This window comes from Lonchura striata, chromosome Z, assembly GCF_046129695.1.
Source record: "Lonchura striata isolate bLonStr1 chromosome Z, bLonStr1.mat, whole genome shotgun sequence".
Taxonomy (NCBI): Eukaryota; Metazoa; Chordata; class Aves; order Passeriformes; family Estrildidae; genus Lonchura; species Lonchura striata.
The window spans coordinates 22,163,649-22,178,741 of NC_134642.1; the positions used below are offsets into that span (position 1 = coordinate 22,163,649).

Consider the following 15,093-nt stretch of genomic DNA (forward strand, 5'->3'; position numbering starts at 1 on the left):
GCAAGTAATTTTAAAAATACTGAAAACTAAGGTATGTAACAAACTCCAAACTTCCATGTACTATTCCTCTATTTGTCACTTTTCCAGACTTCCTTATAGATGATGTTTTAATTTAAAAAATTGTTTACAAAAAGCTGTAATTCTTGATTTACATTTTTTATTTCCAAAGTAGTTATAATAGTAACAATTTTAAAGTTAGCCGTGATGGAAAAAAAATTATAACATTTTTTCCATTTTAAACATTAAAATATTTTTTAAAGTCTTGTATTTAATTTAAAAATCAGTTATTAGTTAAAGTAAGAAGAAGTTTTGTTGAACTAAAGTTCTAAGTTGGGCTGTCTTGGGATATATGTCCAAAGCTAGCAAGGATTTTCTTTTATTTTTCAAAAATAAATTCTGTAGTTTGGATCCCAAAGGACAAAATTGAGATTTAATTGAAAGAGCATATATGAATGACCACAGAAATGTTCTTGATATCTACTTTTTCAAATGTTTTCCGGAATTTGTACATAAACAGGAAATCTAGAGGGGAGAGAGTTGTTGCTGTTGCTTTGAAAAAATACATGCATATATGAAGCCTTAATTTTTTTACGTTATCCTCCCCTTTACAAGACTACCATATGTGAAATCCACCATAAAGTAAAACTCAGTAAGTTGTGGGAAAAGTCAAAATAGTAGTTGGTTGATTTTTGGATTGGGTTGTGGCTTTTTTATTTACTTCAGGTTTTGTTTTGGTTTGTGGGATTTATTTAGTCTTGTGGATATGTGTGTTGATTTTGCAAAGATCCACAGGCTGAACAAATAGTGTTTCTTAGGAACATAAAAGTACTTCATAGCATGAGGGGCACCAGCTTATCAAACTACTGTTCTTCATAGCACAGCCATTGCTACGTTGTCAGGCATTATTTTTTACAGAGAGTTTCACAGAGGACAATTCCTTTTCTACTCAGCAATGTCAAGGTACTCCTTGTAATATTGCACGGTGGTTTGGCAACACACACAAATCATACATTGGAAGAAAGGCACAAGTTATAACAACAGAGAGGAAATATTGAAGGTCTGTAGTTAATGAAATCTAAAAATAATATCAGATTAATGGTAAAGACTGAAGTATAATACCCACCTTTCCATGGATAAAAATATACTTAAAATTAGTGGTCAGTTTTTGCTTCCATATATTTTTAAGGGAATGGATTTAAGTTTTCAAAAAGAACCATTTATATATAATGCACATTTTCCCTCTGAGGCCACTGAAGATGGCTGCCAAGAGAATCTTCTCTGCATTTAAACAAAAATTTTCAGGAGTATTTTTCTTATAGTGTTCGGTACATGTGCTATGTTTAATGTATTCTTGACATCTTAATGTATTCTTTCTTACTTAGCAATTAAGTTTTTGTCCCCATTCTCAAATGGAAGGCCTTTTTAAGTTATTAATTAGCACAGGAAAGATACCTTAATAGAGAAGAGTTCAAACTCTAGAAGCTCAAACTTGATCTCAAACTAGAAGCTAGTCCTTGAAAACTCTTACTCCATGGACTTCAAGTCCTCTTTTCCCTCCATGCATTTTATTACTGTTTGGTTTCTAGTATGATTTACCAGTGATCAGAAAGGAGGACCAATAACAGCTCCCACATCTTGTCCTTCAAGAAAAAGAGTTCTTTTGGACTCTTCTGCATTTCAGAAGGGGAATCTTCACATTTACCAGTTCCTCACTGATAGGTCTGAAAAGTACCAGTTTCCTCTTTGACACTATTATCTTACCTGTCACACAGTGAGATTTCTTTGTCTAGATTGTATTGCACGAAGGGAATTGGCATTTTTGTTAGAGCTTTGCATCTTATTCCAATTTTATCATTCTCACAACTCTGTTTCAGCTCATGTGTTCAAAGTTAATGCTGGTGCTCTGTTGTCCTGGTTACTCCCTTCCATTACAGGAAGAAATTTTGAAACAACTCCATAGCCAGGAGCACAAGACATTCTTATCGCTTTACCAAGGATTATGCATGAGCCTTCTTAAATTTTTTTTTATTGGTTTGTTGTTGTTGTTGTTGGTGGTGGTGGTGGTGGTGGTGGTGGTGGTTTTGTTGGTTGGTTGGTTGGTTGGTTTTATGGTTGGTTGGTTTTATGGTTGGTTGGTTTATTTTGTTTGAGGGGGATTTCTGGACTTTTTAGGCATGGAGGAATGGGAGTCCAGAACTAAGACATCTTCTACAACAGTAGAAAACAATCTTTACAACAAGAACACTTCTGAGACAACAGAACTACACTTGAGATTCCTTTTTAAAAATATATATCTACAGCTTTTTTTCTTTGGGATTGTCTTAATTATTCTTTGTCTTAGACTCCCCATTGTTGCAGAGAATGAGTGCTTGTTCCCAAGATTCTACAGCATCCCTACCTAAGTCAGATACTCTTATTGTCCTTGTAAATCAAGGGAAGAATTTTGTAGTTTTGACAAGGTGCTGGTTTGCCTGAAATGCCTGAACCTCATGGACTCCATAACTCCTAGAGGAAGTAGGAGAATATTTATCCTTTCTTACTAATTTTTTTGTATGGTCTGATTTGCTCTCCTAAGGCTTGATTGGGAATTAATGAGGTAGTCATGGACTGTTCCCATGGCTTGTATCATGCTCAGAGGTTCTTTGCACCACTCCATTCTATTTCTGCTGCCTAATGTGCCAAGGTCTTCGGTTCCTTTCTCAGCAGTGGAGACTGTATGCCTAGCCATAGCCACAGCCCATCTCATGAGATTCACAGGCGCTGGGAAAGCATCTGCTTTTTGGTGGCTGAACCATGCACAGTGCTCTGTGCAGATTGAAAGGTCATCCTGTGATCTTTAGGGCATTTTGTACACAAAATGTCTATACTCTTATCTTGGTAAAACCAGCAGAAGAGAATGAGGGAACTACTAAGCAGCTGTAGGTCTCATTCAAGCTGGAATTTCGAATTGTAGTGTTGTCCTCATACTGTTCATGTATGGGAAAATAATGAATTGCCCAAGTGAGTCATAATGTTGATGATAATCATGATAAAGGAAAGTATATTTCACTTCATACATTAGACTGAAAACATGGCTTTTTCATGTGATAGTCTCTTCAGATATTAAATAGGTATAAATAGTATACAAATAATATAGTATTTTACTATATTTTAAGAGTATTTTACCCTAAACTGTTCATTTATGCCTATAATTTTAGCAAGTGTTCTGATGATAATATAAATTACAAATTAAAGATAAGACTGTGGGGGTTCATTTACAAGAATCCAGGGATGAATTACCACTTTAATTTATATGAAGTACATTTTAGTGATAATTTTTAAATGCAGTTCATTATTTTGAAAAATATTGCTGTCTTCCCATCCTCCTCATGATGTTTGTCATCAGCTTTCTCATACCTCCCAGAAATTGTTAGCAATGTCTTTGTTTACTTTTATAAAAATGTAAAAAATAAACAAATATTTGTATATCACCTTTATGTGATTATAAAAATTCCTTCCAGATGCTAAACAGGCTTTTTTTCTACAAATCTCTGTTGTTTATTTCTATGTTTCTCATTCTCTATGAGAACATAGAACTCTTCCATTACATAAGTTTGTTAATACAATTTATACTTAAAATGTTTTGCTTTTACTCAGCTGTCTGCATAAAAACTAATGAGAAGACCTTCTGAGGACATTTCTTCTGCTTTCATTAATATCTGAAGTGGCTGAAAAGGAGATACTTAAATAATTGAACAAAATTAAGCATAAAGCTATCTTTATATGTTTTGTTCCTTGAATTGCAACCAACCTCTGAGAATGCCTATAGTCTACTTATGTGTAGTAATTTTTATTTTGAAATAGTTACATCACTTTCTCAAAGTAGGTTGAAACAAAATGGTCTTTTTAGTTGAAAATCTGAAATTTGAGCAAAGGAAAATAATATATAAAGATTAATATGGAAGAGGGAAAAGGTTTCCCTGCAAGTACAGATCCTGCCCACTTACATTAGACATGCAGAAATATTTCAGTAGAAAATGGTTCACTCTCTAAAACACATGGAAATGAGGAGAGGTTAAATTAATATTTCACCATTCTTTCAGTTCTTTTGTTGTTTTTTTGGGTTTTTTTTTTTGTCTTATATATTCTCTTAAAAATAATTTTAGTTTCTAAAGATATAAAGCTATATGCTTTGGAAGTAAGTGGGTAAATCAAAAGAAAGTTTAAACACAGTCTTTAAAATAGCATTTTCATTTTGGTTTCTCTCTATTTTATGTGAGTTATACGGAAAACAGATGGAAGCATTATTAATTTTTTCCCCCAATGAGTTTTAGTGCAGCATATTTGTATGTGTTATCTGAAACATATGAATACTTAGTATTGCTGCTGTTAAATTTGTAATGAGTTGTAGGGATTGTGAAATTCCCTGACTGGCTCTCATGCAAGCAGTTCATTTGCAGTGCTTAGATGTGTTAAGATTAAGCAGGGGGAATATGGCAAGCACTATCCCTGACCCTAGATGAAAAATTCAATCTTTATGAGTTTGCTCCAACTCTCATGTTCGGTGGAAATCAGATAAATACTGTCTAGTTCCGAAAAAAAACTTGCAGTAAAACCTAGTCCTAACTACAAAAGATCGCATGGATACCATGTCTTATATTGAAAATTCCTTAGTAAGTATAAATCATGGAAATCTTGGGGAAATTTTATGCATCAGCTGGAAGTCTTTCCTTGTATATAGCAACACTTGATGTTCACAGGCATGTTAGGCATTGGAATACTAGTATTTATTAGTATTTATTTAAATAGAAGTGATGGAAACATGAAAACATTGTTTTTGAACTTCAGCCACATTTTCAACTGGCTTGCCATAATATTCAGATATTTTCAAAAGGGCATAGTCTCATGAAATGTCTCCACTTATATTTTCATTTTTAATTTATTTGTAGTAAAACATTTTAATTAACTGGGTTGTGTCTGGCAGGTATTAATTAATGCTTCAAAGAAGTTCAAATATAGTATATACTGAAACATTGACTATTTTTATTTTTAATATTGTTTTATTCAAGTTCTGTAGTTTTTCTCTTTAAATATTAATGCCTTGCAGACAATGTCCTGCACATCTGTATATTTTGTCAGTTTACATCTCCATATTGGAAAATCAATCACAACAAAAATTAAACCACACAGTTGTGATCATATAATTGATCATTATGAAACTACTTGTATAAGTACTGTTAAATAAATAGTTAATAGTCCTTATATTCCCTTGAAATTTGCAAGGACAGATGGAGTGCAGCATCTGCTTTAGTATGAAAGCAAGATACTGTTCTTAATACGTACAGAAATTAGACATGGGATACAGCAATATTTACTTGTACGGAGAAATGAAATTGAAGTGATAGAAAATGAAGGCTAAAATAGATTTGCTACAGGACAAAACCTTAATCTTTGAATTGTTATAAACATTACACAGATGACATATATCAGAAGCATTTTCATCATCTTAAAAATTGTGATTTATATTTATATAAATTGTGATTTATGTATATTTTTTTCTTATTTTCCATAATTTATTTGAAAAATCATTGGTTGCACAATGCACAGTTCTGTACTCAGACTTGTCTTCTTCTTGGAGAATTGGGCCCAGAATCTATTACTGCAATTCATTTATATATAAGTGTTGTATGTTTCTCTAAAATACAGTTATGTTTTCTGCTCTTGATCTATGTCATCTTATTAGTATTTACAAAAATATAAAAACAAACTAAAATTCAAAAGGGACCTGTCTGAACTGATTCTGTTGATTTTCTTTTTGTATTATTTAATAAGTTGCTGTAGCTAGATGTTGCAATGCTAGGCTTTTATAAGTCGTACAATAAATTTAGCTGTAAATTACCTGTAAGTACCTGAATTAAAATTACGTGTAAAACCTTTGTTTATGAAATGTTATACAGCAAATAGCTCTTTATAAATCATGATTGATCAGTAATAATACATATTTTAAGAAGACACTCAAAATCTTTGAGTCTAGGTGTCGTTGGTAATTACAAATATTTTAATAACAGCTGAATTTATAATTTACATGTGAAAGGGTGATTCCAATGTAAATATTGCTGTTATAAAGTGAATGAACTGCAAGTGTATTACCACTATCAATAGGACAAATGTTTTCCTTTAGTAAAATACCTGAAATGAGAAATGTACCTCTTATCTGCTGGTTAATGTCTGTACTTCTCTTCAGGGAACTAATTTAAACACTTCATGAGAGACTGACATTTTCAGTACCTTAAACATGCTTAAAAGCTGCTTTGTTCACTGCAAACCATATTTAGTATGACCTCATAATAATGTAGCACACCTCAAGTGTCATGCCTGTCTTTACTATGCACTTTGGAGCTGTGTTCATCTATACTAGACAACAGCACTTCAAGGGAAGATTTTTTTTTTGCTTGATAGGCAATTAGCAGTAATTAGGAAGATTCACTTCAGTAAGGTGTCAACATGAGATTGTTTAAAAAAGTTGTATGTCAGTGGCTTTAAAAGAGGGTTCTTTTCCCTGACACATAGGTATGGCATGTGAAACATAAAATGTTAATTTAACTTTTCTGCTTATTATTCATGCACAATATTATTTTGTCATTCAGATACTACACTGACAGAGTGCAAAGGGTGTTAAAATAGTGCTGCTGGAATAAAAAGAGGATTAATCTACCATTGGCCAATTAGCCAAAGGATACTTAATGGTCTCTAAAGGCTACTGAAGTCTAACAACTAGCTAAAGCACGGGCAAAAAGTCCTCTATATTACCTTCATTTATTTGACATTTTGTGGAATAGTAAGCTCCTGATAACTGCATTTGGCTGAAAAAAATACAACTAAATGAGTCAGTAGATTTTACTAAAATTTCAGAAGGACAAATGACAAATAAGTTCTACATTTTAGAAGTTTGTCTTGCTTTTGGGGAGGTCTTTGTTTCAATTTAGGGATGGGGAATTAAGTCACCAGAGACTTCTGTTTGATATTTTGTCTTCATGGCTAGAATACTAAGTAATCAACCACTTACAGCACTTGCATGAAAAGAACTTTGATCGAGGATTTGAAGTTATTTGCCTTTTCTCTATATGATCACATTAAGTATTCACCGTAGCTTTTTATTCTGGTATATATCTTTTCAGATAGCTGCATACCATCTTTATTAATTTGCACTTTTTTTTTTCCTATGACCCATCAGGCAGAGGGAGGTTTTGATTCAAGGGTAGTGGGATTGGCACAATAAATTGGGGATTGTAAATAGGTTTATCATTATGTTATAATATTTGAGAGAATGAGTAAAATCATAAATACCTAGCTCTCTGCCTGCAAACATGCTTTGAAAAGTTCTATTATGTTTTACATGTGCAACAAGTACTGTTTATTTTGTATGTTTTTCATGATCAAGCAGAAACTGCGAAATTATGTAAAACATTTATAGAAGCAGTATTAAATTCTAAGACAGAACTTTGTATAGGAGCTATGCATATAACAAATGTATTCTATTACCTACTGTAGGAAGGTTTCTTAGAGAAAAGAAAAATGAGTTTTAACTTCATTTTTTTTACAGACATAGCAGTGTTTACATCTGCCAGGATTTTAGGGGAAGAAGCTTCACAGAAAATGGATTTTTATACATCAAAGTATATTAGCTTTAGTTTACAAAATGAGTAGTGAGATAAGATTATGTCACTGATTAAAAAGTGTGTCAAGAATTCCTGATTTTCACCCTGGTTTATAATTTTTATATAATATATTTCACAAATATAAATGTGTGGGATTGTGTGAGTTCGGTACAGTGCAGCATCAGCTCCTTCCAACAGAAATGTTATATTCATACATGCCAGTTGCAGTAGAGTAGTGACTTCTGTAAAATGAGCTCAAAGCCCCTTATGGAGTGATTGTGATGCCAAGGAGCAACAGGCCATTCCAGGATCTTCCTATGTTAACCCAGTGGGCCTTCCACACAGCTCTCTTTCTGAGCAGAGAGTTTATGGTGAAGAGCCTTGCCGAGTCACAGGAAGTTTTATACTGACTACACAGAAACTGAGTTTTCATCACTTACTCCTTTGTGAACAGCAGTACAGAGTGTCATGGGTATACCAGGAGCAAGGAGATTAAGATAGATGGATGTTAAAATATTGAACCTATAAACATCTGTTAAGCCAAAAACACTCTGGAGGAGGTGCAGCAGACAAAGGCTGCTACATCATAGAGGAACAGCAGTAGGCTGCCTTTACCAACATCTGGCCTAGCTGATGTTTAAGATTCTTCTACCTTTTGTTCTGGTGACCTCTTCCCCTGGAGTAAATTCTTTTTACTCTGTCATTCAGGATTTGTGTGTGTGGTGGTAGCACACACACAAAACTTTTGTTGTGTCTAAAAAATTTAAATTAAAAACTTGACCTAAAGTCTAGTCAGTGGTGAAGAACACCAGGATAATGAATTTGTTTCTTAAGTAAATGCAAAGAATATCTTTTAGGCATAAATCTCTTGATAGGGCAGGGGACTGTGTTTTAATTCCCACATGGATTTACATAAGATTTTCTCATAACTGTTCAATAGATTAAAAATACAAGAGTAATGCAGTAGAATTATCAGTTCTGTAGTACATTTATAATATCTACAGCAGTATTAAGAGACAAGTTGTGTGAAATGTCTGATTGCAATTGAATGCCTCGCTGCTTTTGTGGGTTGGGCTCTTCTACATCATATGTTACTTTCACTTCCTCCATAGTTCTTACACTGTTTCTGAATTTATGTAGATTCTTATTTTAATTTTTTTTTCTACCTCTTTAAGTAGTTTCTGTAACCAACTGTCATCTTTAGTACCTGTCCCATGAAGATATTTTCTTTTTGAAAATATTTGCTCTAATTTTTGAGAATGTAGCCAGTGCAATTCATGTTGGTTTGGAACTGATGCATATTGTCAGCAGCAGTAGCCTAAGAAACTTCTGAGAGACACAAGCTATCCTGGGCAGATATAGGCATTTCTAATTTTGAACAGAGATATTGATCTAGCTATGATTTTTTTCTTTTCTTTTTATGAATAATTTATTATAGAGACACTGAATCATGAAATTCTGCATGTAGAAATATTGGTTATACTGGACAAATTAACATAATCTTCATATTTTTCTATATTATGTCCTTCTCTATTACTGCTGGTTTTTCTTATTGAAATGGTCTTTATTTTGTCTTCTACACTGTAAATGTAGTAATTATGAGAAAAAATATATTAGATTAAGGAATAGCCAAGTAGAAAATATAGTATTGCTCTCTTGTTTCACTCTCTTGTTTAATAATGACAACAGACAGAGAAGTGAATGGAGAGATTAACTCCTTTACTAAGAACAGTACTTACCTCGGATATGTATGTAGAATGCCCACTGACTTTAATAAGTGCACTTGGTCAAAATGAAATAAATGCTGTTAGAGTTTTAACTTTAAATACCGGATGATTTTTCCTTGTACCAGTGGTATTTTTTAGGCTAATGTGAAATACACAAGCATTATTTTCTCATTCATAATAGGAATTAATGTGACTCTCTTTTATCTGTATATATGATCTTCAGATTATTGCCATGGGAGTGTATGTTTTTATAAACACATATATATATATATATGATTTTTTTCTAATTATCTCAACTGTATAAAATCTAATTTGTAAGTTAAATTATAAACTGCTTGAGAAAGTAATATTTTCACCTTTTTGTGGTTTTTTTTGTTTGCTTTTAGGTTGGCTTTTTTTTATGTTTTTTGAGTTTCAGGGGGGCTTTGTGTTTGTTTTTGATTTTTGTTGGATATTTCATTTGGCATCAGCATATAATCAAGCACACATTTAGTTATTTCAAGCCATCATGTATCTTCTCATGCTTCTGATTAGGATTCTTTTGCTTTTTGCATCAGGTTTTTTTTTGCATTTTGAGGTATTTCAATTCCATTTTGTACAATTGTTTCTTATGTTAAGCTGCTCTATTACAATCTTACATGGAATAATAGGACAGCATTTTAATAAGCCTTGTAAGGAGCAGAGAGCTGTTAGGCCATTGTTGGCTTTCAGCTGACTACAGTTTTGTGAAAGTTAATCACTAGCATGGAGATTATTTCTGTTCCCCTTTTTGCAGAACAACATTCAATATTATTTGAATGAAACCAATTATTTAAAACATTACTTCTGAAAGGAGTAATGTGAAATATATTGGTACAAAGATTGAATAAGTCTTCTTGTTTGTCAGTCAAGTGCAACAAGACTGAGAGTTTGTTTGCATGATATTTATTTGAACTAAATCCCTAACAAGGCTCGTCTGCTAATTGGACTTAGCATTTATGTTGCTAAGTGAGAAGCATTTTGGCTGCGGTATAGGGTGGTAAGACCTACCCAGTGGAATAAACAACTAACATCTGTTATCCTGTCCTGCTCCAGCTTGTCTTTTACCACTTAAGTACTTCAGCCCTAGAGTCAAGGTTATGGAATGTGCAGTTCTCTGGCTATGGTGCATATACTGAAAGGGATGAAATAGCACATAGGTAAAGAACAGCCAACCAGGAGATGTTTAGTGCAGCTGGTCCACTTTGCTTTAACCTCCACAAGCCCTACAAATATCATAACAAAAGCCAAGAGAAGGGTGTATGTTTTATAGCAGTTGTCAAATAGCAACTCAAGGGAGCTTGCAGTGGTCACCATTATAACAGATTTGCCATTTAACTACCCTTAATTCACACTGGTGTCTGAGACATCATGGTATTTCTTCATATTCTGTGTAGAAATGCTGAATTCCAGGGAGGCTCTAGGTAAACATGTTTCAACTGTAACTGCTGTTACAGTTTTGTATGATAATTTTTGTTTGTCATAGTTAAAACTGCAACATATTCAATCCAAATTGAATTATTTTGCCTTAAAAAAATTGTTTGTTTCCAGTGGTAGTAGATTTATTTTTTCTGGCAGATTTGATCTTTGCCTGTACTAGAGAATTCAACCAACAGCTATGCAATGTAATTACAGGAAATATATACAATTTTATTCCTCTTGAATGCTGATCTGGAGAAGCATCTCATATGATCAAGCAGAAATATTGTTAGGGTGAAATTGTGATTGTTTATTCTCTTTGTAAAACAAATTTTGACCTCCAACCTGACCAAGTGGTCACAGGAGAAGGAAGATGTAGAAGGAAAATTAAAGTTGCGAGAACATCCATCTCAAACTACTGGCAAGAGTAAAGCCACACTAACTCCTTCAAAGGACATTGATTTAGAGATTAAACAATTGCAGTGCAAACTAAAGGTGGCAGAACAGATTATCTAGTTCTGAGGATAATTTGTATGAGCAGTAGTTCATAACTGGGTCAAGCAGACATACATATACTCCCATACGCCTATAATTTGTATATTGTAGGCAATGATTAGCAGCTTAGGTGTTAGGTTGCCTTTGATGGTAAGTAGAAATGTAGTCATAGACAGAACTAAAAATTCTAAAACAATTTCTGCTGATCAAATAGGCCAGACAAGGAGCCTTGCTGGGCTTTCGCAGAATGATTAAGCACATCTTGTTAGAAGGGGCTGTGAAATTAGTTTGATGAGAATTCAGTTGTTTCCTTTCTTCTTTTAAGAAGGAGAAAAGCAATAGCTGTCTGTGATAGTGAAGCAAATAATTTGACCTAATGGGGAGCAGTGTTGTGCGTGTCAGTGTTGTCTTTGTCTTCAGAGAGACTATTTTTATTATTCTGTATTTTTGTAGATTAGCTGGTAGGAAAATATTGACTGGTTGATGATTTCACTTTTCAGTCTCGAGTGATTTTGTTGCATGTGAATGATGCAGAGACTGGACTGTGTTGTTCTGAAAGCTTTCTCAGCAGGTGGCCTGGCTCAAACATATTAATTCTTCTTCTCTTCTCACTGGAGGAAATATATTTGCTACAGTATGTCTTCAAGTAGTTTTTTCCAATTGTTTTCTGTTAAATAGTAGAGGAAAGAGAAAAGGTCAAAATGGTGCAGCTTCGTGCTGCTAGAAGAAACTCCACAGTAGCAAGAAGTCTGCCAAAGGATCAGCTAGGAGAAAAGGCTGTGTTACATGGTCAACATAGCTGACTCTAAATGCTGGATTAGCTGTGCTAGCACATGAGATGTGGGTAATGCTCAGACCTCTGAGTTGTTGATGGTAATCATGGTATTACAGATCGTGGCTATTGCACAGTGGATGCATAACATCTAAATTCAGGGATTAGTAAAGGTAGGTCACATTGATAAAGAGATGAGGCCAGCAGGGAGTAGCCATGAAAAGGCACATAAATTGATCTGCTTTAATTATGAGAAAGAGGTCTTAAAACCATGCACACTGTCTTCTTGAGTGTTGTTTTTAGGTTTGGGATTGAATAATTTGCTTCTGTTGCTGTTAATTAGGGTTGTACCTTTTAGATGAGTATCTTCATTATCCAGAAACCTAGCAGTCAATTGATCTATGGTAGGAAAAATTAAAAATGGAGATTTATTTTTTTAAATAGCTTAAGAGTAACATCCATGCTAGAAACCTACTCTATTTGTCTGTCAAATGTGAACAGCAAAATAAATTGCTAAAAAATCAAAGTTTTTTTTTGTTTCTGCAGCAGAGGAAATATTTAGCAAGCATATATAAATCTGATATCAAAAATACTAGCATGACTTTTAATTCCTTCTTAAAGATATATTAAATTTTTAATGAAAAAATAAATAATGTATGCTAAACTATATTTAGGATGGAGATAGTCTGTGACCCCAAAATGCTAAGTAGTAGAGTAAATTCACTGATTTCTGAATTGGATGAGAGTTTTGAATATTTGGGGCTCAAAAACTACTTAAATCAAGTTTCTAAAATTCTTAACTTTTTTAAAGGCTGGTTTAAGTCCTGCGAGTCATTTTTTAGCAGAAGAACTTGATAAAGGGTTTTCAATTATTCTTCCAGGCTTTCTAGCCAACTTAAAGATGAGACACATAGTTATTCTCCTGAATATCTTGAATGTCTAAGCAGCAAATCTTTCCTTATAGCACAAAATGTCCAAGTACCTGGCTTTGTTGGTTAGTTTTTTTCCTGAGCACTGTCTTTGCAGTGCTTGTTTACGTTGTATGTGATGACTCCTTGTATCTTTGCCAACAGGAAGAAATGTGTTAAGTGTGGGTGGTGAGTTTGGAAGCAAAATACTGTAAGCATATGTCTTTGCCTCTGAATGTGTGCAGAGGCCCACCTAAGTACTCAAGTTCTTGTCTGGTGTGTGAACCATGTAACTGGGTGCTCTGCTTTGCGCTAATGGAACTCAAGCTCCACAAACAGCTCTCAGGAAACTCAAGAATATTCTGCTAGCATACATCATTTTAACAATTTTCTGGTTATACCTCACATTATAATAATAGTAAATAGACTAGACAAGTTATTAAGAACAATATTTTACATCTAACTATGCACACAAGAATATATACTCCCCTTGAGGTGCAGAGTTATGTGCAACACTCCCATTAATGTTAATAGGCATTACAAGTCTGCACCAAGCAGAGAAATCTCCTGAAGTATCATTGTTTACAGCATGTCTGATCTGTTTGCTTATTGTTTATACATAGTGAGTAAAAAGCTGTAGTACAGTAGCTAAATCTGTATACATATAGGTACATATATATCTTGTCCATATGCTTAACATGTATGTTTTAGCAATACCTTCTGGAGTTCTGAAATACCACTGTGTGATATATTTGAGCCATTTCAGCAATGGCATTCAATGCATATGCTCAGATTGCTAAAATGGCTACTTAGTTAAATTTCTTTAATTTTTTTTTTTTTTCAGTAGAATGAGTCTGTTTTTCTGAATTTAGATCTTGTTTAGATGATATGTGGAATTGCCTGGAGGAAAATGGAAGCACTTTTTTTTCTTATATACAAATGAGGAATGACCAACAACTGTATAAATGTTCTTCACTGGAATGACATGTGCCTGAAAATTAAGATCATACCTGGCTGTTAGTGAAATGTAGAATTTGTGTTAGTACAGACAAATGGAAATGTCTTTGTCTTGGGCTTTGAATTTCAGGAGACGTAGAAATAACCACTCTTGTAAATTGTCTTATATTTCTTAATACTCAAGATGAATGTAATTATTGGATATTCTTGTTGTACAGATGTAGACTCCCTGTGTTGTAGAACTATACTATTCAAAGATATAGTTCAAATGAAGATCCAGTTTTACTTCTCTTCTTTTACCTTTTATTCTGACCATGCTATGCAAGTGAAAATGTGGTCTGATTGGTGCTTGCAAGTGTCCCAGAAAACGTTAGGTAACCATACACTATTAGAACAATGGAAATGTACTGATTTTCATCATATTTCCCAAGGAATGTATTTCTGCTTAAGTGTTTCTAGAAAGTAAGAATGCTCCTTTTGTGCCAGTTAATTCCTAAGAACCTTCATAAAATACATGGAAATTTACTCAGAAAATATTTTTTTCAAAATTTACTGTAGGCTGTGATCACGTTCTGTCTACTTTATTTATATTTTAATATTTTTTGAAGGTAGATTTCGGGCGCTGAGACCGCGAAGTCACTGAGAGCACAGTCCGGGAGGAAGAACGGATCGGGGAGCCGCGGGCGCGGGATGCAGCGTCTCTCCGTTGAGTCTGGCGCCACCCAGTGGCAGCGGCGGCGCCGCAGCGCGGCCGTTCGGAGCCGCGGAGAGCGACGCGCGCTCCTCACCGCGGCTCGCCTGGTGCTGCGGGCGCTCTTGGAAACTGGAGCAGCTTATGCTTAAATTGCAGTTTTTACAAACCGATGCAGCTGGCTGCAGTATCTGTATGGCAGTAAGAGTGCCTTAAGTCGGAGCTCGGCTTATTGTATCCTTGATGTAAGTCGAAATGAATTCCTCAGCACTGTTAAACGCAGTCTTTCAAATTCAGTAATTCTTTGCCTAGGGGCTAAGAGACATGTCAAGGTTCAGATGCTTAAATAAGATTAAATAGCTAGTCTTATATTCATAAAAAAGTTCAAAAGGATAGTTGTATTTGTTTCTATTTCAATTGAATCACGTCTGTGATTCATTTTGAATTTCAAAAATTGTCAAATATGCAA

At 34.2% G+C, this 15,093-nt stretch overlaps 1 protein-coding gene across 1 annotated transcript in view; it reads left to right on the forward strand.

Annotated features, from left to right (window-relative positions):
• Nucleotides 1-15,093, forward strand: part of CNTLN (centlein) — a 188,462-nt gene that overhangs the window by 143,141 nt on the left and 30,228 nt on the right. Inside the window, 3 exon segments of the mRNA XM_077790387.1 lie at nucleotides 11,120-11,316; nucleotides 12,021-12,072; nucleotides 14,593-14,617. Of these exon segments, the coding sequence (XP_077646513.1) occupies nucleotides 11,120-11,316; nucleotides 12,021-12,072; nucleotides 14,593-14,617 (274 nt within the window).